At 41.5% G+C, this 22,491-nt stretch overlaps 1 protein-coding gene across 1 annotated transcript in view; it reads left to right on the top strand.

Annotated features, from left to right (window-relative positions):
* The window catches only part of LOC109934213, a 53,521-nt gene that overhangs the window by 12,312 nt on the left and 18,718 nt on the right, over positions 1-22,491 (top strand). Inside the window, exons 5-8 of the mRNA XM_048603074.1 lie at positions 3,456-3,536; positions 8,520-8,644; positions 10,054-10,174; positions 14,622-14,744. Coding sequence (XP_048459031.1) covers positions 3,456-3,536; positions 8,520-8,644; positions 10,054-10,174; positions 14,622-14,744 — 450 coding nt within the window. The remainder of the gene's footprint in view (positions 1-3,455; positions 3,537-8,519; positions 8,645-10,053; positions 10,175-14,621; positions 14,745-22,491) is intronic.

Here is a 22,491-nt window from a genome sequence, read left to right as displayed (position 1 = left end):
CAATGGTTAATACCGCATGATAGTGCGAGCATGATCCAAAAGAGGTGAACAGTGTAAAATTGTGTGAGATAGAGCTCATAGCCAGCAACCCTCTGTGAAATTCCCCCAAAATTGACACATTGGCAATTTTTAGTAAAATTCCCTCTTCCATTTAAATGCTGATCTGACCTGACATTCCATCTGCACATACTTCTGGATAGATTATTGGATAAGTGAACCAGGGGAATCTGACCTTTCTTTCCTGAGTAGCCCATTGGCATTGAAGTTAATTGTAGGATTAAAATGCGTAGTGAACCTGAGTAACATTGTATTCAAAACAGTGCTAGAAAAGAGCAGGTTGTAACAGACAACTTTTGATATAAAAGATTTACATTAGCAAGTTCAAAAATTCTTACATGTTAAATATGTAACAAAATCTCGGAAAAAACACTACAAAGGTGCATGTTTTAACAGCACTTATTATTGTAAACTATATTTCATTTTTTACTTATACCAATATTTTAGCATTGGAGTTCATTCTTATATTTAAATGAGCTGCATTTTTAAATAATGCTGATGCATTTAATGTGTTTGGCATAAACTCTTCAAACTAAGACTTCACATATTTTCTTAATAAGACAGTTGTTCTCTGTGTGATGTTATATTTGAGGTTTATGACATACAATCCATACTCGATGGAATCGCATTATAGCCAATACAAGTTCGTGTTTGCAATAACGTTCCCCTATTTGTCAATCGTGTTATAGCCAATTTGCATTGCCGGAACATGTGTTATAGGAGAACCCCCTGCACACTGCCTCCTCACAGCGCCAGGGACCTGAGTTCAGTTCAACCCTTGGGTGACTGTCTGAGTAGAATTTGCACATGCTGTGTGTGTCTGCATGGGTTTCCTCCAGGTGCTCCAGTTTCCTCCCACAGTCCAAAGATGTGCACATTAGATGGATTGCCATGCTTATTTCTTTGTTCTTTGTTCTTTGTAATTGCCCATAGTGTGCAGGAATGTGCAGGCCAGGTGGGTTAGCCATGGAAATGCAAGGTTACAACGATAGGGTAGGGAGGGTGGGTGGGACGTTCTTCGCAGAGTCGGTGTAGATTTGATGGGCCGAATGGCCTACTTACACACAATAGGAATTCTATGATTCTATAGAGTAAGGCCTATAAAAATAAATGCCAAGCAATGGAACTTCTTACAAAAGGAACTGCAACCTTTGCAGAAATGAGATTTCCCCCCCTCCACTCTTTACATGTTAAATACGTAACTGGGGCAAAACTTAAGAATTTTAGAACTTTTGACTAGATTTTTAGAAATCGAGAGATGGGACTTTCTTGTGTCTAAAAGCTGCCAGCAAGCTGGGATCTTCTAAGCAGAAATGGAGGCAGATTAAAGGCCAGGTCACACTAAAGGCTTGCCTCCATTTCCAAAAGGTCTTGACCTGGTTTTGGTATCTAATGTATAGTTGAACTGTCTCCTGGCTTTACATACCCCTTCATCACCTTTGCTCTCAATCCCCTCCCTCATCCCCTTACCAATTATCTGCTCCTTGAACTTTCAGGCCATATTATAATAAAATGAAACAGATGAATAGCCCATAAAACTCTTTTTCAGTGAACAAACTCTTCAAACCAGCTCTGTAAACAATCTTGAGCACTTGTGAACTGATTAGTCAGTCGGAATACAGTAGAGAGTCCCTAAAACCCCTTAGTAAACAAACAGACTTCAGAACAACAATCTTACAGGTGTCAAGATTGAACATGTAGATGAAATGAGAAAAGATTAAATATTTTCACTTCGATATTATACTAGGCTACCTTTTTAATAATATAAAATGGACTCTGTCCTTCTATCCATTTGTTGAACTTCAAATATTGAAGAATGATTATACTTAGAATATTAATCTTTATTTGTCAGTTTCCAGTTGGCAGAAATAATAATCAGGCAAAGGGTAGTTCCATCTTCCAATCCCAGCATTGACATAACTGCCCTTATTGAATGCAGAACCTGTCCTAAAGCAATTAATGATGAACTGTAAAGGTTGCACAATCATTTTTTTTATATTTAAAACTCTTGCTGCCTGAATCTATTTTTCATGCCTCCAGACAGCTGGTGTAAAACTCAATAGTTGCTAAAGTCAAGCTACCTCCAGGAATATTAGAAATCATACCTCCAGTTCACAGGAGCAGGTTACTTCTGGAGCCCACTCTTTCCCCTACCCTTGTGTAAATGGCTAAGGAGGAGGGATTGGAGGTAGGACAGTTGACATCCTAGGTCAGCCATTTTGTTTCTATTTCCACCTCCATCTACATTTGTACAATTGGCTGTTTAAGTCAGTTGGGAAAGTTATGTCAGTGATTATTATTTGTTCTAAATATATTGCTTTAACATCAATGTGCGTATTTATATGTAAGTATTGTGAATATGTAACAATCTATGGAGTTTAATAAAATCTTTTGTCAACTTACTTTTGCCAACAGGAACAGGAATATTAATAAACATGAGCAGCAATTCTGACCTTGTGTATGCTATTTCAGAGAGCACCCTTTTCCCCTGCTTCATTACACGACAACCCCTTTGTCAAAAAAAGCAAATTTCCTAAATTTGGTGAATGCACCATATGGGGACAAGAACCATACATAACAGGAATATGCTAGGGTTCATCCTTATTTCATACTCAGCGAGTAGAATGCTTCAATTGAAGACAATACTGTTTAATTAGCAGCAGAGAGTAAAGAAAAACAAATTCAAATTCTTCCTACTGATCACATGTGCTGAAAGAGTACTTAAATATTGGGTGAAGGCAGGATAATACCAACACTGATCAAATAGCTTCCAGGTTTGCACACCACCTGCATTGATAGTTGTTTCTAGGAGAACATCCAGGTTTGCAGTTACTCAAGAATACTGAGTACTGGAGAAAACTAGTTCCTTTTGAGGTACTTTTTTTTTTCCATGAAACTAATAATAGGAGGAGTTTGATAGCTGTGTCTCAGTCTTTCCCCTCTTTTCCATCATAATCAGAAGAATGTGGGTTCATATCTCAATACAGAAACTTTAGCATATAGGTTGACACTATAGATATGTTCTGAGGGAGTACTATATTTTCAGAGATGCTGTATCTTGGATATGACTGAGACCCTGGGTACTCTCGCGGGTGGATTGTAAAGATGAGTGGAGGATTTTTTTCCCTATGTTTCTAGTCCAACATTTATCCCTAAAGTAGATTAATTGGTCAATATCCCATTGTTGCATGTAGAAACTTGCTGTGCACAAATGGGTTGCAGAGTTTTCAACAATACAATTGTAAATATACCTAGAAAATATTTTATTGGCTGTAAAACTGTTTGAGTATCCAGCAGTTGTATAATGTACGACATAAATATTTAGTTTTTGTGGAAGTTCATAGAATAGCAGTCCTTCTAGAGATTTAATTCTGTTTTTCTGTGTTTCTTGCTTTTAGGTACGCCAGCTGAGTGAAGTGCAGTATCTGTTTCTATTACACTACTTTGTTATGGCTCTTTGTTCTAGGGGCCAAGCACAGGTTTGTTTTCTTCTTCCCATTTGTATTTTAAAAATTTGTTTGAAACAAATATGACTTCGGTACATTCTGTATATGTGCAGCCTCCATATGGGAAGCCTGACATACACGTACGTTCTGCAGATCTCCCAAATTCTTTGAATATTTGCATCTCCAGCATCATCTCCAGGACTAGGTCATGGGTGACAAGGGGTACCTTGGAAAACTTGAGTAATGACTCCAGTGTAGAACACTGGGATGGCACGGTGTCACAGTGGTTAGCGCTGCTGTCTCACAGCACCAGGGACCCAGGTTCGATTCTACCCTCCAGCGACTGTGTGGAGTATGCAAGCTCTCCTTGTGAGCATGGATTTCCTCCAGGTGCTCCAATTTCCTCCCACAATTCAAAGATATGCAGGTTAGGTGGATTGGCCATGCTAAATTGCCCATCGTGTCCAGGAATGTGTAGGCTAGATGGATTAGCCATAGGAAATGCATGGTTACAGGGATACGGCAAGGGGGTGTGTCTGAGTCAGATGGTCTTCGGAGGGTCGGTGTTAATTTGATGGGCCAAATGGCCTAATTCCACACTGTAGGAATTTTATGATTCAATAAAAACTTTTAGACTGACGGTAAACAGCACCACAATGCAACACACGTGTGGGCCACTTTTGAACAGAAAATCTGAAGATGTACTTCTGTTGCGTGGACTGCTCAGGAGGGGCACTACAGTGCTTGCCAGGTTTCCAGAATAATGATTGTTTGCTGGGCATTGCACATCCTAGCTCAACAATAAGTTAAGAGCATTGATGAGCGGGAGATGGAGCAGTCAACTGTCTCCTCAGATGAGGAAGAAGGTTAAGGTGACTTAGATGCTGAGGGAATGAACACCAATGCTGAGGATACTAAGCATGCCAGGGCAGCAATAAAATGCAGCTGAAAGGCCCAGAGAACCTGATAGAGGCTAAATTTGAGAACCAATAACTTTGCAAGAAAATCTGTGGACATGCAGAACTAATAGCCAGTTATGTCTACTGCTTCAAGGAAATATTTGTTTTATAATGGGAAACTTCATGTTGCTCTGTTTGCCATGCCTTGTACAGTTCTTTGTTCCCTTCGCACCAATAAAGTCTGTTGAGTTTGAAGGCCAGAGCATCAGGATTGAGTTCTATGGCTTTACATGTATGCCAAGCATGTAATATGTTGACCTTTGTTTGCACCGACCTTTACTGGTTCTCAAATTTAGCCTCTATCAGGTTCACTGGGCCTTTCAGTTGCATCTTACCATTGCCCTGGCTTGCTCATCATCCTCACTTATTACAGAGATGTGCAGGAACCACACATGTTGACTGACTCACACAACCCAACCTTGTAGCTTATATTCTCACTTCCCAGAGAGTTTGCTGCAAGCTGTGCATGAGAGCATCGGTGTTCTTCGCAATGCCGCACCTGATGTGTATGTGAGCATTGATGTTATGGCAAAACTGTAGGAGGTATGAATGGATTGCATGAGATGACAAGAATGTAGAACACTGCGGGGCATTTATTTTCATGGAAGTATTTTACAAAAGGTTCACAGTCATGCATTCAGAGTAACTTTGTACTTTCATCTTTCACTTCCTACTACCTGGCACCTGGGATGTCTGGTCGGTGCGGATGAGTTGGACTGAAGAGTCTGTTTCCGTGCTGTATGACTCTATGATTCTGCCAGACCTTCCACCACTTCCTCTGCATCTCTGTCAGAAAACCCAGAGATTCATCATGTGTAGGCTCAGCAAGGTCCTATCCTCCTATTAGTCCAACAAATGTTAGAGACCTTGGCCACTTCTTCCACCTCTTTATTGACCAGAGTGTGACTCCTTTGTCTACTGCACATAGTTAATCACCAAGGTGAAATGATGTGGAGGTGCCGGTGTTGGACTGGGGTGGACAGGGTCAGAAATCACACGACGTCAGGTTATAGTCCAACAGGTTTATTTGAAAACACAAGCTTTTGGAGTATTATTCCTTCTTCAGGTATTAGTCACCTGAAAAAGGAGTGTGACTGCAAAAGCTTGTGTTTTCAAATAAACCTGTTGGACTAAAACCTGGTGTCATATGATTTCTGACCGAGGTGAAAGGTTTTGTTTTGATGGAGGGTGAGTTTGAATGCCTTGATGGTACTTCCTTTAAGAGTAGCAGTTGCAGTTCTTCAGAGTTGTGCTGGCTGGGGCTGGAAAAGATGCTACAGAATGCGGCTGTTCGTTATTTCACTGGTCTGTGATTGTGATTCAGATGCTGCAGAGAAAAGCCTGGATGTGTTCGATCCTTACCAATGATCGCATTAAAATCTTGGTGCTTGATGTGCAAATGTGAGCAGATGCTTCTAAACTGGCTGGGCATATCCAATCTCACCTGCCAAGCAAAGCAGACTGCTCCTCAAATGTTCCAGAGTTCAGGCATACCACCCTCTATAACGCCATAAAATGTAGAGGCAGAAATAGTCTGTTCAGCCTATTGAGTCTGCTCCGCCAGTCAGTGGGATCATGGCTGATCTGATAATCCTCAATTTCAGTCTGTCTTTTGCTCTATAACCTCTGTTCCCTTACTGATTAAAAATGTAACTACCTCATCCTTGATTATACTTACCAATCAAAACTTGAAAGCCCTCTGCAGGTAAGGAATTCCACAGATCAACTACACTCTGAGAGAAAAAAAACCTCTTTATCACTGTTTAACTGAGCAATCCATTACTCTGAGATAATGCTCTCTGGTCCTAGGCATTCTGACAAGAGAAACAATTTCTCTACATTTACCTTGTCAAGCCCCCAATAATCATACATGTTTCCGTAAGCTCTCCTGTCATTCTTCTAAGCTGCAACGAGGACAAGCTCATCCTAACCCATCTTGACATGCTGTCTAGTTGCGTTAGAACTTCTCTTTCAGAAGTGGAAATGTCCGTCTTCTCTCCACCTATCTGCTCCACTGTCCACCTTCTGTCACTGCCTCCCCCTCTCTCTATTTATTTCAGTGGAGGCTCGGAGACCACATTGTGGAACACCTACGCTCGGTTTGCGACAAACAACAATACCTCCCAATCGTGAGCCACTTCAACTCCCCCTCCCACTCCCTGGACAACATGTCCATCCTGGGCCTCCTCCAGTGTCACAACGATGTCACCCGAAAACTGGAGGAACAGCACCTCGCATTCCGCCTTGGAACCCTACAACCCAATGGTCTCAATGTGGTCTTTACAAACCTCAAAATCTCCCCACCCCTGACCTCATCCCAAGACCAGCTCCCCACCTCTCGTCCCTGCCTCCTTTGACCTGTCTATCTTCCCTCCCACCTACCTGCCCCTCCCTCCTCACTGACCAACCCCCATCCCAACTTCATCCCCGCCTCTTTGACCTGTCCGTCTTCTCTCCACCTATCTGCTCCACTATCCACCTTCTATCACTGCCTCCCCCTCTCTCTATTTATTTCAGAGCTCCCTTCCCCTCCCCCATTTCTGAAGAAGGGTCCAGATCCGAAACGTCAGCTTTCCTGCTCCTCTGATGCTGCCTGGCCTGCTGTGTTCATCCATCTCCACATCTTGTAATCTCAGACTCCAGCATCAGCAGTTCCTACTATCTCTGAGATAAGTACTGTAGTTTGCTTCCCTAAAGGACATTCGTGAACCCCAGATGGGTTTTAGCTGACAATCAACATTGTTTTCATGGTCATTATCAGACTCCTAATTCCAGATGGTGTTTGTTGAATTCAAATTCCACCATCTGCCATGACATCATTCAAACTCCTCCCCAGAACATTATATGGGTGTCGGGATTAACAGACTCGCGATAATGCCACTGGGCTGTCACTAGCAGAATAATGTGGAAGCATTGGAGAGGGTACAGAAAAGGATTACTAGGATGTCCCCTGGTTTGGAGGGTATTAGCTATGAGAGATTGGACAAACATGGTTTGCTTTTACTTGTACAAGTTTACAAAATTGTGACAGGCAAGGATAGAACGAGTAGTCAAAGTTTTTTTCCCAGGGTAAAAATGTCAGTTATTAGGGAGCATAGTAAAAGGTGGAAGTTTAAAGGAGATGTGAGAGGCAAGGTTTTCTACACAGATGGTGGTAAATGCCTGAAATGCACTGCCAGAGGAGCTGGTACAAGCGGATGCAATAGCAACGTTTAAGAAGCAACTTGACAGAAACATGAATAGACAGGGAAGAGAGGAATATGGGCCGTGTAGAGGCAAAAGGTTTTTAGTTTAGAAAGGCATAATGTGTCAGCACAGGCTTAGTAGACTGAAGGGCCTGTTCTTTATTCTTTGTGTACCAGTAAGGTTCTCAGCAACATCAGACATCATGGGCTATGCAGTCACAGGTCTTATGATGTGAAGAGCCAGCTCACCACAATGATGCAAGTATTCTCTGAGTTCTGCACTGCACACCCTCCATTGTGTGCCAGTTTTCTTTCTGCAAGAAAAAGGGAAGAATTTCAGTGATTAAACTGCACTATGTTTAGATTATTTGCATGCCACAGCTAAACTGTGGGAAGCATGTAGAGGCAGTGAGAGGTAGGTGTGAGGTTGGCAGCATTGGAAGATAAATGTGGGATAGGTGCAGTATATGGATGATGGATGTGTAGGTCCGGAGTGCCAGGGATGGTGATGGCTGAGTGGAGGAGATGTGGTACATTGAGCAGCAGGAGATGCTTGAAGCAAGTGGTAGGAAATGTCAAATGAAGATGTTTTAACTGATGCTGATCATCTATTTGGGGTCATTAAAGCTCAGACACTGAGGAATGGTCACCAATTTCATCTGAATGTTGATTCGTGAGGACCTCTTGTACACCACTGCCCATGCCTAACCCCAGCATTAAAAATGTCTGCGGCCCACCTCTGTTAGAGCAAGTGCTGGAAAGTTATATTGCTCCCATTTATCAGCATTATCCAATTTTTCACCAGGGGTCTTTAAGATTTTGAGTTGCGTATGCTTTGCAGCCATTTTATAGTTTTTTTTCTCTCTCTGTAGGATCTATCTGAAGCTGAAAAACAGATTATGGCAATTAAGAAAATGACAAAGGAGACCCCAGAATGTCAAAGTTTTGTGTATGTCGCGTATCACACGTTTGGCTGTTTATACTTCAAGCAAAATAGGTAAGGAATCTGATACGGAAGTTGGGTATTAAAGAAAGCAATAACACATACAGGAATATACCTGCATTTGGAAACAAGCATTGCAATCATCTGAATGCTGGCTATTTTCAAAATTCTACAGACTCTGAAATGGTCCCAATAGATTAGAAGATGATAAATATAACGACACTATTTTAGAAAATAAGAAAAGTGAAAATGGGGAACTATAGGCCTATCAGCCTAACATCAGTCACAGGGAAAATGGTAGAAACTATAATTAAAGTTGAGATAACAGGGCTGATGATTACCATAAAAAGCCATCTGGATCAGTGAGGGTGACACAAAGAGTCTTCAGAGGGGTGTATACAGGTTGAGTGAGTGGGCAAAAACTTGGCAATTGAATGTAATGTGGGAAAATGTGATATTGTGCACCTTGACAGGAAGGATATATGAGTTCAGTATTATCAGAGGTTTTCATGCATGAATCGCCAAACCTGCACCCAATGGCTGCAAATAATAGAGAAGGCAACTGGACTGTTGGCCTTTATTTCAAAAGGAATGGAGTATAAAACTCTTCTAAAAAATGAAAACAAAATATATTGCTAAAAGTATACAAGGCCACACCTGGAAGACTGTGAACAATTTTGATGCTAAGGAAAGATCTATTTTATGTATATATATTATATATATATCTGAATCATGGATTTATGTATACTTATGTAAGGGAAGATGTATTGTCATTGGCAATGATAGAGAAAGTACACTAGGTTGATCCAGGGTATAGAGGGATTTCTTTATGAGGAGAGGTTGAGTAAATTGACCTTGTACTTACTGGAGTCTGAAAGAATAAGGGGAAACCTTAGTGAAACAAATAAGGTTCTGAGAGAGCTTGATAGCGTGGATGCAGAGAGGTTGTTTTCCCTTGAGGAAGGTCTTGAACCAGAGGGCATAATCTCAGAGTAAGGAATCATCTGTTTAAGTCAGACATGGATGACTTTTCCCTGTGGGTAGCGAATCTATGAATCTTTTACCTACAGAGTGCTGTAGAAGCTGAGTCATCAAGTGTACTTGAGGCTAAGGTAGACAGATTTTTAATCAGTAAATGAATCAAAAGTTATGGGGACAGGGCAGTAAAGTAGAGTGGAGGATTAACAGGTCGGCAATGACCTCATTGAATGGCAGAGCAGACTCAATGGGCTGAATGGCCTGCTTCTGCACCAAAGTCTCCTTTGGTCTTAATAAAAGATTCAAGTATTTTCCTTGTGACAAATCTTAAACACCATGGCTTTAGTTCAAAATTGCAATGACCTTTCAGATTTTACATAACTTAAATTGTACAGACTTTTTAGCATTTTGATTATGTTTTTACTACTTTCCTCATTTCTCTAAGCTTATTAGTAGTGATCTAAGATTCAAAACTTATTTTGCAGATTTGAAGAGGCTATGAAATGGTTTCAGAATTCAAAGCAAGAATTTCAGGATAACCCTCCAACTATAGAATGGACTGATGTGGTGCTAAAAGCAGAAGAGATTGAACCAAAACATTTTGTAGTAAGTGTTTTTAAAAACAAAAATCATTCGTGGAATGCATTTCACTGGCAAGGTCAGCATTTAATTGAACAATAATCTCCCTTGAAAAACTATTGAGCAGTCTTTCCTAAATGATGTGCCAGTGCTGTTAGGAAGATAGTTCCAGGATTTTGACATCTGTAGAAGACAGAGTTAGGATGATGTGCAATTTAGATGGGAACATGTAGGTTGTGGTGTTCCCTTGTGTCTACTGCAATAGTTTTTGTTTTAGTTGGTAGAAGTATTTTCTTTGGAAGGAATGGTAGAAGTATTTTGTTCAGAAGGAATGGTTGAAGGTGGCTTAGCATATTTCTGTAGTGCATCTTGTACACACCGCAGCCACGGTGTCCAGGTTGCGGAGGAGATGACTGTTTGTTTAAATTGGTGAGTGGGGTTCTGATCAAGTATGCTGATTAGTTCTGGAAGATGTCAACTTTCTGCTGGAGTTGTAATCATCCAGGCATGAGCAGAGTATTCCATCACATCCTCATGGATAAAGGGTAGGTTTTCAGCAGGTGAGGTACTTCCTACAAATATAATCTTCTGACTCATAGCCACAGTACTTGTGTGACTAGTAAAATTATTTTCTAATTGATGATAATCCCGCAGGCTGTAGATGGTGAGGATTAAGTGATGATAATATTGATGGATGCTGAGGGTATGTGGGTTAGAATCTGTCTTATTGGATATGGTCATTGCTGGGCAAATTTTGTTTGTTTGTTATCAACCCAAACCTGAATGTGTCTAGAGTTTTCTACATATAGACGTGGATTGTTATAGTTACTGAGCAATAATGAATTTTACGGAACGTTGAATCATGAGTTAACATTATCATCAGATTCATTTAAGAGAGAAGGCCAATGATGAGGTATCTAAAAATGGTTGGTTCGAAGAAATTGCCCTTAGGACATCTGCAGCAAGGTTTTGGAGCTGAGATAATTGACCTCCACCAACAACCAAAACCTTTGTATGACATATGACTCTAACCAAAGAAGAATGTTCTCCTTAATTCCCATTGACTTCAGTTTTGCCACACCCTGTGAAATACTGCTTTGATGTCAAGGGTAGTCACTCTCACCTCACTTTTTCAGTTCAGCTTTTTTTTTAGTGTTTGGATTCAGATTGTAATGAAGTCTGGAGCTAAGTGATCCTGATGGAACTCCAAATGAGATGGTATGCAGAGCAATACAGGTTATTGCTCTGCAAGTGCTGCTTGATAGTGGTATCAATGAGTTCATCCGTCTGTTTACTGATGGTTGAGAGTAGATTGATGGGACGGTAATTGGGCAGATTGCATAGGATATGCCTGGGTGATTTTCTGTGTTGTTGGGTGGATACAACTGCTATAGCCATAGTGGGACAACTTGGTTGTGGTTAGTTTTTGATCATAAGTCTTCAGTACAGCAGCCAAGATGTTGTCCAGTCTGTATCCAGTGCTTTCAGTTGCTTCTTTTTATTGTGTGGATGAATTAAATTAGCTGAAGTTTGACATTTATAATGGTTGAGACTGCAGGAAGATGCTGAGATGGATCATGTGCTTAGCATTTGAGTGAAAATGGTTGCAGATGCTTCAGTTCTGCCTTTTGCATTGATGTGCTAGATATCCCCATCATTGAAGATGGGAATGTTTATGGAGCCTTTTCCTCTGCAGAGTTGTTTAATTGTCCACCAGCATTTACAACTGAATGCGGATGGAGTGCAGATCTGCCTTAATCTTAAATTTCCTTTTCAGAAGGGCATTAGTGAACTAGAAGGATTTTTATAACAATTCAGTAGCTTTGCGATCATTATTATTGAGACTAGATTTCTTATTCCAGCTGCTGTAGTGAGATTTGAACACATGTTTCTATAGCACTAGTCTGGGCATCTGACATCTAGTCATATTATTATTAACACCATGCTGCAGTTCCAGGGTTCTGTCCAGCATTTATCCCTATATCAATAAAATATAAACCAATTTTTTTTTTCATTATCACATTATTCTTTGTTGGAGCTTGCCGTGCATACACTAGCTACCACGTTTTCTACAGTTGATTATACCTGGACTTTATTGGCTGTAAATTGCTTTTAGATCACCCCTAATCATGAAATTTTCCATAGTAATGGGTTTTTTTTTTGTTTTGAGGCAACTCTATTTCTGTCAAACAAAAATTACCATTTGAAGAATCATTGTTCAGCAAAGATTCATAGTTAGTAATCGTGGAGGTGAGGTGGGTTAGAAGTTGTCTCCCAAAACTTTGCCTTCTGTTTATAGCATTATAAATATCATTGTTACATGTGATCCATAGCTGCAGTTGTGCAGAAAGGCAACTCAACCAATTTCACTTTGATTTATTTTATAGTGATGCCCCTAATGACCTAAAATTGTGACTGGAAAATGATTTAGAATCAGAAAGTATGCATCTTCTCATCCATGCAAAAGCCATGCTCACTACCAACTTTTGCTATTGGGTATTTTCAGTGAAATTAGTTTAGATGGTATATAACCTGGTTTGTGAGTCAGTGCTGAATTTGAAATCGACAAATGTTGCATTTGTTATGACTATGTGAGAAGGGGTGAACTGGCTTCCATCTGTTTACCCTTCCCAGTTGTTAACAATTAAGGTTTAATTTCTTTTGTCTGAAGCTATTCCTCTCCTGAGTTTAAAAACACAATTAACTATTTTTACTGTGAGGGAAAAAAAGTCAATTCTAATCTCAGAAAAGTCTGCAGGTGGCTTTTTTGAAAAGTAACTGCTGAAACTTTTCTACTTTCCATCCCCCCCTATAAATTTTGCAGTTTTTCAAGTGCCCTGTAACCATTTATTTGCTGCTACCTATTTGGCCCTGATGCCATCTTGCCATGGTCTGGTTTTTGGATAAGGAGAAACTTTTTTTAACGTTCTTTTGTAAGATGTGAGCATCACCTGGGCTAGCAAGGTTTTCTTGAGTCAAAGAAAGAACAAATTAATTAATCATTAAACCCAAAGAGGTGAGAGAAAAATACAGCATCAAGCATACAGTCTCACACAGTCACTTCGGTACATGCACACTCATATTCAAAGTTAAAGGGAAATACCAGACAACACAAAAGAAAGTAGAAGAATATATGACTTTGTCTGACATAGATGTCTGTGGCATAGAAAAAGGCCCTTCAACCCACGAGTCTGTAGCCAAAAGCAACCACCTAACTATTCTAATCCTACTTCCCAGGACTTGGCCCAAAGTCTTTTTTTATTTGCTAATGGGATGTGGGCATCACTCAAGGGCAGCATTTATTGCCCATCCTTTATTGCGGCCTAACCAATGTTTTATACAGTCCAGCATTACCTCCCTGCTCTTACATTCTATGCCTCGGCTAACAAAAGCAAGCATCCTACATGCCTTCTTAGCCACTTTATCCACCTCTCCTGTTACCATAAAGGACTGGTGGACATGCACACCAAGATCTCTCTGATCCTCGCTGCTTCCCAGGAAGCATCATGTATTCCCTTCCCTTGTCTGCCAAGGTGCATTACCTCACATTTATCTGGATTGAAGTCCATTTGCCACTGATCAGCCCATCTGACCAACCCACTATATCCTTCTACAGTCCAAGGCTATCCTCAAATACCACCCAACCAATTTTCATATCATCCACAAACTTACTGATCAGCCTTTCTACATGCATGTCGAAATCCTTTGAATAAACTACACACAGCAAGGGCACCAACACGGAGCCCTGTTTTTGCGTGAAGTTTTAACTTGAGGCAGATGTTGATTAGCTTGTTTCCTGGATGTAGTTGGTCATAGTGAATCTTGCAGCTGTAGAAAACTCTTGGTCCTTTGATGGATTTTCGCTTTGGCTATTTCTGTGGGAAGTTGGTGTCAACTTATTGAAAGAGAGAAAAATAGAGATGGCAGCTTCTGTTCAATTATCTGCTAGAAATGCTGTTAGAGCCTCCTTTGAAATCCCAGTTCCAGTGTGTATTTCCAAGAAGTTATTTGGGTTGGTTGGTCTGTGCCAGTCATTGTATCAATGCCCCATATTTTACATTTATTAATGCCTAATTGAGGCCAGTGATAGTTTCAGGGTGTGTCTGGAAATCTTTCCTTTTGCACTTCCCTGTGTATGATTTATTTGTTTTTTCTCATCTAGAAGGTAGCCTTGCATGTTCAAGCAGTTTGTCTTGTCTCAGTTCAATTTGCTACAGTTCCAACCAGTTGAAAGTTTTAAAATTCATATCTTCAAGCCTTGTGACACTATAAAACTTACAAAATGTTAAAGGAAGCAGATTGGCTTCATCTGAAAGTGCCTCAGTTAGTACTCTTTTTGCTTTGGAACCAGACCACTTGACTGGAGTTAATATCCTAACCCAAATCTGTCTGAGATATTTAATTATTTAGAACCAGTAACTCTCATTTTATTTTTGTTTGCTCAAAATAACGTGAAACTTTTTTCATCCTATAGATCAAAATAAATGAATATATTGAAATGTGTAAACATGCTCCTAATCCTGTAGCCATCTGCCAAGATGCAAATTGTTATGGATATTACAAAAGGGAAATCTATCCATCTGACCCGGATTACAAGGTATGTCTTTATAAGAAAATCCAAATTGCTTTCCAATTGTATTAAAGGTTGGAGTATTTCTCATATGCAGAATACTTGCATGTAATAATTTATTCTAAAATGGTTCTCTGACACAAGTTATCATTTGAGTTTAACTTGTTGGAAAATGTGTTGCCAGATGACCCACTAACCTCGTTGAAGTTATAATGTAATCATATTTCTAATTATATTTATCAGTGTAAGAAGGGGAACTCCATATAAATAAACATATGGAACTTAAAAGCTGCTTGGATAGAACTTATAAGAAATAACAATATATTTCATGTATAAATGAACGTTTTCAATTAAAAAAAATTGGATTGAGATCTATTGTGCTGAATGTCAGCCTATTTCCATTTGTTCTAATTTTCTAGGCAGGATTTTAATTGGTTCAGGAAGCATCTCTCTGCTTATTAATGTTAATGAATGCGTGCTATTGTAATTCAACTTTTTTCTTGCTTTTACACTGCTTTTCTTTCCTGCTCATTTAACCTGAATCTTGAGGGTTGCTCAGTGCTGATCTTGGAACTGAATTTGCTTTAAAGTGTGCAGGTGGTGTTTTTCCGAAATAATTCATTTTCTTTCCTGCTTTCTATCTACCCACAATGAGTTTTGCTGTTTTTCAAGAGTCCTGTAACTGTTTCTTTGCTGCCATTTTATTTGGGCCCAATGTCACCTCACCATGTCCTGGTTTTTGAGTGCGAAGAAACTGCTTTTTAAAATCTATCGTGAGATGTGAGTATCTTGTTGCCAATCCCTATTTGGCCTTGAGAGGGGATGAGCGGGATGAGCGAGTTGAGCAAGCATCAGCTTCTCAAGATACACCAGCAGACATACATCAGTTTTTTTTTGAAGAAAGGCTACTTATCCAAGAGGCATCAGGATCTGGAGTCAAGGCAGAACAGATGGTCCTTTGGCTGTCTAGAGATCTTTTAAGCAACGTGTCAATGTCTTACTTGTTCAAGTAGGCAATGTTGTCACTAACCTGTGCAGGTAACTGAAAACAGTGCACAATTTCCATCGTGTAGTAGAATCCTTATTGTAGTTTCTTGTGCTCCATTACACGAGCACTAAGTGTATGAGTAGAAAATAATTTTATTCTCAGTGTAAAATTTCTTTGAAAACCTAGAGTATATATGTGAAAGTGACTTCTCAGTCAGTTTTCATTTTGAAGAAGTTGTCCATTGTGCCAATATCTTGCTCAAAAAGACAAATCTGAACACTATTTCTGGATGATCACTTATTGTTTGAATCATTGGCAGTTAGCAGCAGCAGTTTATGCATCTAGTTGAAAACAAGTCACTTCACAGTTTTCGCAGGTTATTGATGTGAGCTGTAAAAGCTTGTGTTTTTGTGGGGAAAAGCCCACAATTTTGCACTCTGGTTTTGTAAACCCAAGAACAGCAGAGTCTATTTATGACTTAATTTGTCTTTCCACTTGCTCTTTTCAGCCTTTATAATACCCTGCTTTACAGGCCTTTACCCTTCATTTATTAGTTTCAAAATTGTGCACAGTACACTCTTACAATCAGAGAACCATACAGCATGGAAACAGACCCTTTGTTCCAACTTGCCTGCGTGGACCAGACATTCCAATCTGAGCTAGTCCCATTTGCCAGAATTTGGCCCAAATCCCTCTAAACCCTTCCTATTCATGTACCCATCCAGATGCCTTTTCAAATGTTGAAATTGTACCCACCTCCAATACATCCTCTGCCAGCTCATTCTGTACACACACCACCCTCTGCATGAAAATGTTACCCCTCAGGTCCTTTCTAAATGTTTCTCCTCTCACCTTAAACCCATGGCTTCTAATTTGGATTTCCTCACCCCAGGAAAAAGACCTTGGCTGTTCACTTTATCCATGCCCCTCATGATTTTATAAACCTCTGTACGGTCATCCCTCAGCCTCTGATGCTCCAGAGGAAGAAAGCCCCAGCCTATTCAGCTTCTCCCTATAACTCAAACCCTCCAGTCCCAGCAACATCCTTGTAAATCTTTTCTGCACCCTTTCAAGTTTAACAACATCCTTTCTATAGAAGATGACCAGAATTGTATTCAGTATTCTAAAAGTGGCCTCATCGATGTCCTGTTCCAGCACAATGTCAGATTCCAACTCCTGTACTCAATGTTCTGACTAATGAAGCCAAGCATGCCAACTACCTTCTTTACCACCTGTCTGCTTGCGACTCCAATTTCAAGGAACCAGGCACCTGCATCCTAGGTCTGTTTGTTCAGCAACACTCCCCAGGGTCCATTTATTATCTGTATAAGTTCTGCCCTGATTTGCCTTATCAAAATGCAACACCTCACATTTATCTAAATTAAACTCCATCTGCCACTCCAATGCCCATTGGCCCATCTGATCAATGTCCTGTTGTACTATGAGGTAACCTTCTTAACTGTCCACGACACCACCTATTTTTGTGTCATCTGCAAACATACTAACCATGCCTCCTATATTCACATCCAAATCATTTATATAAATTACAAAGAGAAGTTGACTTAACACACTGCTGATCACAGGCCTCCAGTCCGAAAAGCAACTGTCTACACCTCCCTCTGCCTCTTACCTTCAAGCTATATTTGTATGCAATTGGCTAGTTCCCCTTGGATCCCAAACAATCTAACCTTAGTAACCAGTCTACTATGCGGAACCTTGTCGAATGTATTGCTGAAGTCCATTAAAAAGTATTTGGTTCTATGAGTAGTTAAGGAAAAGATTTAAGTGGCTTCACACCACATCGTGTATTTTAACAGGAGTATCACTTCTTCATTTGGAAAATTTGAATTAAAATCAATTTCCATGTTTAGAATATCAGTTAGAAATGTAGGTCCTTTTTAAGTGTAAACCAGAATAGCAATTGAGAGTAGATGCTGTTTAAAACCTGGGTTGCTCTCCAATGGGGGAATTGGCTTCTGCACAGGGAAAGGGTCCAGACGGGAAAGCTGGGGACCGGTACCTGTGCTGTATAAATATATATACAATATGACCCTTTATAATCTCTGAAAATCTTTTGCAGCTTCTTCCGACATATGGACAGTGGTCTGTTAGCCACAGTAAAGTACATGAGTAAATGAAAACATTAGGGTAGAATTTTCCATTGTGGCTTGTGACATCACAAAGTTGAGAAAATATGACAAGAATGGGAAAAAATCAGAACAGTGATAATAAATTTTGCAATTCTTTTCCACCCCCTCACCAAGCCTTAAATGACAAATTCATAGTCTGAAGTAAGCCTGTTGGATTATAACCTGGTGTCATGTGATTTCTGACTTTGTCCACCTCAGTCCAACACCTGGCATCTTCACATCATGATTACAAATTTATGATCTCAGTATTGAACACTGTCTAAATTATATTCCAAAAGTTTGCATTTTATTAATAGTCCAGCTCACTTCTACATCATTTCGAATTCACCTCTCCTTCCCGAAAAAAATAGATGATGCAAATGCAGAGCATGTACCTGAAGGCTGCAGCTTTCCACTTGTTGTCCCTACAATCGCCCACTCTGTCTTCACCACAGTGTCACTGCATGCTCCATACAACCATGTGGGAAGAGTGTCCTGCAGTCAGCATCACAGTGAAGCAGTCTAGGAAGGGTGTCCTCAGTCAGCATCATGGTGAAGCAGTCTAGGAAGGGTGTCCTGCAGTCAGCATCATGGTGAAGCAGTCTAGGAAGGGTGTCCTGCAGTCAGCATCATGGTGAAGCAGTCTGGGAAGGGTGTCCTGCAGTCAGCATCATGGTGAAGCAGTCTGGGAAGGGTGTCCTGCAGTCGGTATCGTGATGAAACAGTCTGGGAAGGGTGTCCTGCAGTGAACATCATGGTAAAACAGCCTGAAAAGTGTGTCCTGCAGTCAGTACTTGTTAGAAAAGAAAGAGTGACATCACAGTAAAACTTTAAGTTCATTGGCTGAAGTGTTGAATTTTGGAAGATTACCTGGAGAGTTGGGGAGATTACTTACTTGAGGAGTTGGAGAAACAATGGGATGGGTGAAGAAGCAGCATGGATTATATAAATCATGGAAAGACCCGAGGCCTACATCATGCACCTTGTGAGTTGGGGAAGTAGTGGGATCTGTGAGGGAGCAGTGTGAAGCAGAATTACTGAATTTGGGAATCAAGGAGGTAGTGGGATCTGCGCGGGAGCTTCTCAGGGGATAGCAGTAAAAGAATTACAGTTCAGTTAACCTAATGTTGGTAGTGGGGGAAATGCTAGAGTCTATAGTGATAGCAGAACATTTGGAAAGCATTAATGGGATTGGTCAAAGCCACATGGGTTTGTGAAGGCCAAATCACGCTTAACAAATATACTGTAGTTTTTCGAGGATGTATCCAGTAGATTAAATAACTGACAGCCAGTGGATGTGGTGTATTTAGATTTTCATAAGGCTTTTGATAAGGCACTTCTGTGCTGACTTAGAGAGTCATAGATTCATACAGCACAAAAACAGATGCTTGATTCCAACTTTCCATGTTTCCCAAACTAAACTAGTCCCACTTGCCTGCATTTGGCCCATATCCCTCCAAAGCTTTGCTATTCATGTACCTATCCATATGTCTTTGAAATGTTATAGTTGTACCTGCATCTACTGCTTCCTCTGGCAGTTCATTCTACATGCGAACCACGCCGTGTGTGAAAAGGTTGCTCCTCAGGTCCCTTTTAAATCTTTCTCCTCTCACTTGTGTGTCTCACTTTTTAGTGCACAATATCTTCATTGCTCAGTCAGAGGCTGCGAACCTCTCTGCCTTACATTGGTTTTTAACACATAAGGCAGGGGAAGCAGCTAGTTTCAGTAGGGAGCAATGAACGGTCAAGGGGATGGACATGTTGATGTACAGCAGCATGTGCCAGCAGCTTAAGTGGAAAGCACTGTCAGTGCTTCAAGCTGTAGACCATGTGTGAAAGTCAAAGGGCACTAATCCTTATGGTGTAAAGGGGGCCTTCAGTAAGTCAGGGAGTTGGTGCCACAATCAGTAAAGGGGATTGTCTGATTCCAGTCCAGGGCTTTGGCCATGGTCAGTCACTTGGGGTTAGGAGTTTAGATTGGGGTTAATCAGAAGCCAGTTCATGGAGTCCTGGGGAAAGTGGGTAACTCAAGATTGGGATGGGTTTCATTGCATTGGATCAGCGAGGGAGTGAATACAGTGATTGGGGTAATTCTATATTAAAGATTGGGACCTCATAGGTCGTGGTCACTTGTAAGATATCTCACAGGTCCTGATTGCTCTGGCCCTTACATCGGGAGGACCATTAAAGGCAGGTGAATTTACAATGCCATGGGCTGTAGGGGTAAAGTGAGAATGTCAGTGGTAATATGAAGGAGCTCAACTGAAATGGGGAGGCTGTGAGGTCATAGAGGCTACAGGGACAGCACCACACAAGGGAATATGAAGGATGGGAGTGTGGGGAATGACAGTCTTTTATCTTGGGTGGAACCTGCAACTCACTGACAAGAACACTTAAGGTGGAACCTTGCGATGTTAGATCAAAAGTCAACTGCACAATAACTGCTCAAAATGACAGACACCTTATGCAAGTGGGCAGGGTAAATTACTAGTTTTATTTTAACTGACTGCGTAAAATCCTTGGGAATTGCAGTCCCCAATAGCAGCAACTCATTTAGCTTCAATTTGGACTTAATTGGCAGGACATACATCGTCAAGATTGCACGGCCCATGTCGTAGCTTCAAGCATCACATCACACGCACCAATTCCGTCCTTGTTATGTCTACAAAGCAACTACAATCAAACAAAGCACTTCAAAGTGGAACTTGAAGATTCCATTTCACAAATACTTTCCATAGCAAGCACTGGAAAACAATATTTTGCAACTACCACATTCTCCCACTGAAATCTAAGTATGCAAGAACATGGTCTGCAGTGTAGAAGGGAACGTTTACTTTAGAGGGGAGTTAATCATGGCTTACCGGCAGAATTCTATTCCAAATGTAGCATTAAAACTTTGGCTATGCAAAGTACAATTGGACAATGTCATGTTCCACAGAGTGCCTTACATTGGCATGACAAGGCCTCCTTGTGAAGCCTCCTTACTGTGTAACATGAGGCTTTACTGTGATAGGTGTAAGGGTTGAGGAATCTTTTCAATAAACTGATGGTTTTGTTCTAGCATTCCCCGTAGATTATCTGTTCGTGGATCTCATATGAAGGATTCCTGATAAGGAAGGCTATCTGAAGCAAAGGAGTCAGTAGTTTGTGAGAGATGAGCAGTGCTTGGCCATTACAAATTCTTTTATCATTGGGACATAGAAAATAGGAGCAGGAGTCAGCCATTCGGTCCTTTGAGCCTTCTCTGCTTTTCACTGTAATTATTGCTGACCATCAAATTCAAAAGCCTTTTCCTGCTTTCTCTCCATATCCTTTGCTCCCTTTAACTCAATGTGTTATATCCAACTTCTGCCATGGCCACCCCCTTTGTCTGTAGGAAGGGGAGGCTACAGACAAAGGGGGTGGCCATGGGTACCTGCATGGGCCCAAGTTATGCCTGCCTCTTTGTAGGTTATGTGGAACAATCCCTCTTCCGTACCTACACCGGCCCTAAACCCCACCTCTTCCTCCGTTACATTGATGACTGTATCAGCACCGCCTCGTGCTCCCACGAGGAGCTCGAACAGTTCATCCACTTCACCAACACCTTCCACCCCAACCTTAAGTTCACCTGGACCATCTCTAATACCTCTCTCACCTTCCTGGACCTCTCTGTCTCCATCTCGGGCAACAAACTAGAAACCGATATCCATTTCAAGCCCACCGACTCCACAGCTACCTAGAATACACCTCCTCCCACCCACCTTCCTGCAAAAATGCCATCCCCTATTCCCAATTCCTTCGCCTCCGCCGCATCTGCTCCCAGGATGAGGCATTCCACTCCCGTACATCTCGGATGTCCTCGTTTTTCAAGGACCGCAACTTCCCCCACTCAGTGGTCGAGAACGCCCTCCACCGTGTCTCCCGCATTTCCCGCAACACATCCCTCACACCCCATCCCCGCAATAACAACCAAAAAAGAATCCCCCTCGTCCTCACATACCACCCCACCAACCTCCGGATCCAACGCATCATCCTCCGACACTTCCGCCATCTGCAATCCGACCCCACCACCAAAGACATTTTTCCCTCCCCACCTTTATCTGCTTTCCGGAGGGACCACTCTCTCCGTGACTCCCTTGTCCGCTCCACACTCCCCTCCAGCCCCACCACACCCGGCACTTTTCCCTGCAACCGCAGGAAGTGCTACACCTGCCCCCATACCTCCTCCCTCACCCCCATCCCAGGCCCCAAGAAGACTTTCCACATCAAGCAGATGTTCACCTGCACATCTGCCAATGTGGTATACTGCATCCGCTGTACCCGCTGTGGCCTCCTCTACATCGGGGAAACCAAGCGGAGGCTTGGGGACCGCTTTGCAGAACACCTACGCTCGGTTCGCAATAAACAACTGCACCTCCCAGTCGCGAACCATTTCAACTCCCCCTCCCATTCCTCAGACGACATGTCCATCCTGGGCCTCCTGCAGTGCCACAACGATGCCACCCGAAGGTTGCAGGAACAGCAACTCATATTCCGCTTGGGAACCCTGCAGCCCAATGGTATCAATGTGGATTTCACAAGCTTCAAAATCTCCCCTCCCCCTACCGCATCCCAAAACCAGTCCAGCTCGTCCCCGCCTCCCTAACCTGTTCTTCCTCCCACCTATCCCCTCCTC

This window comes from Rhincodon typus, chromosome 11 (genome assembly GCF_021869965.1).
Source record: "Rhincodon typus isolate 14 chromosome 11, sRhiTyp1.1, whole genome shotgun sequence".
Classification (NCBI taxonomy): domain Eukaryota; kingdom Metazoa; phylum Chordata; class Chondrichthyes; order Orectolobiformes; family Rhincodontidae; genus Rhincodon; species Rhincodon typus.
The sequence above is the reverse complement of the archived record's forward strand: the minus strand, read 5'-3'. Positions and strand labels throughout refer to the sequence as shown.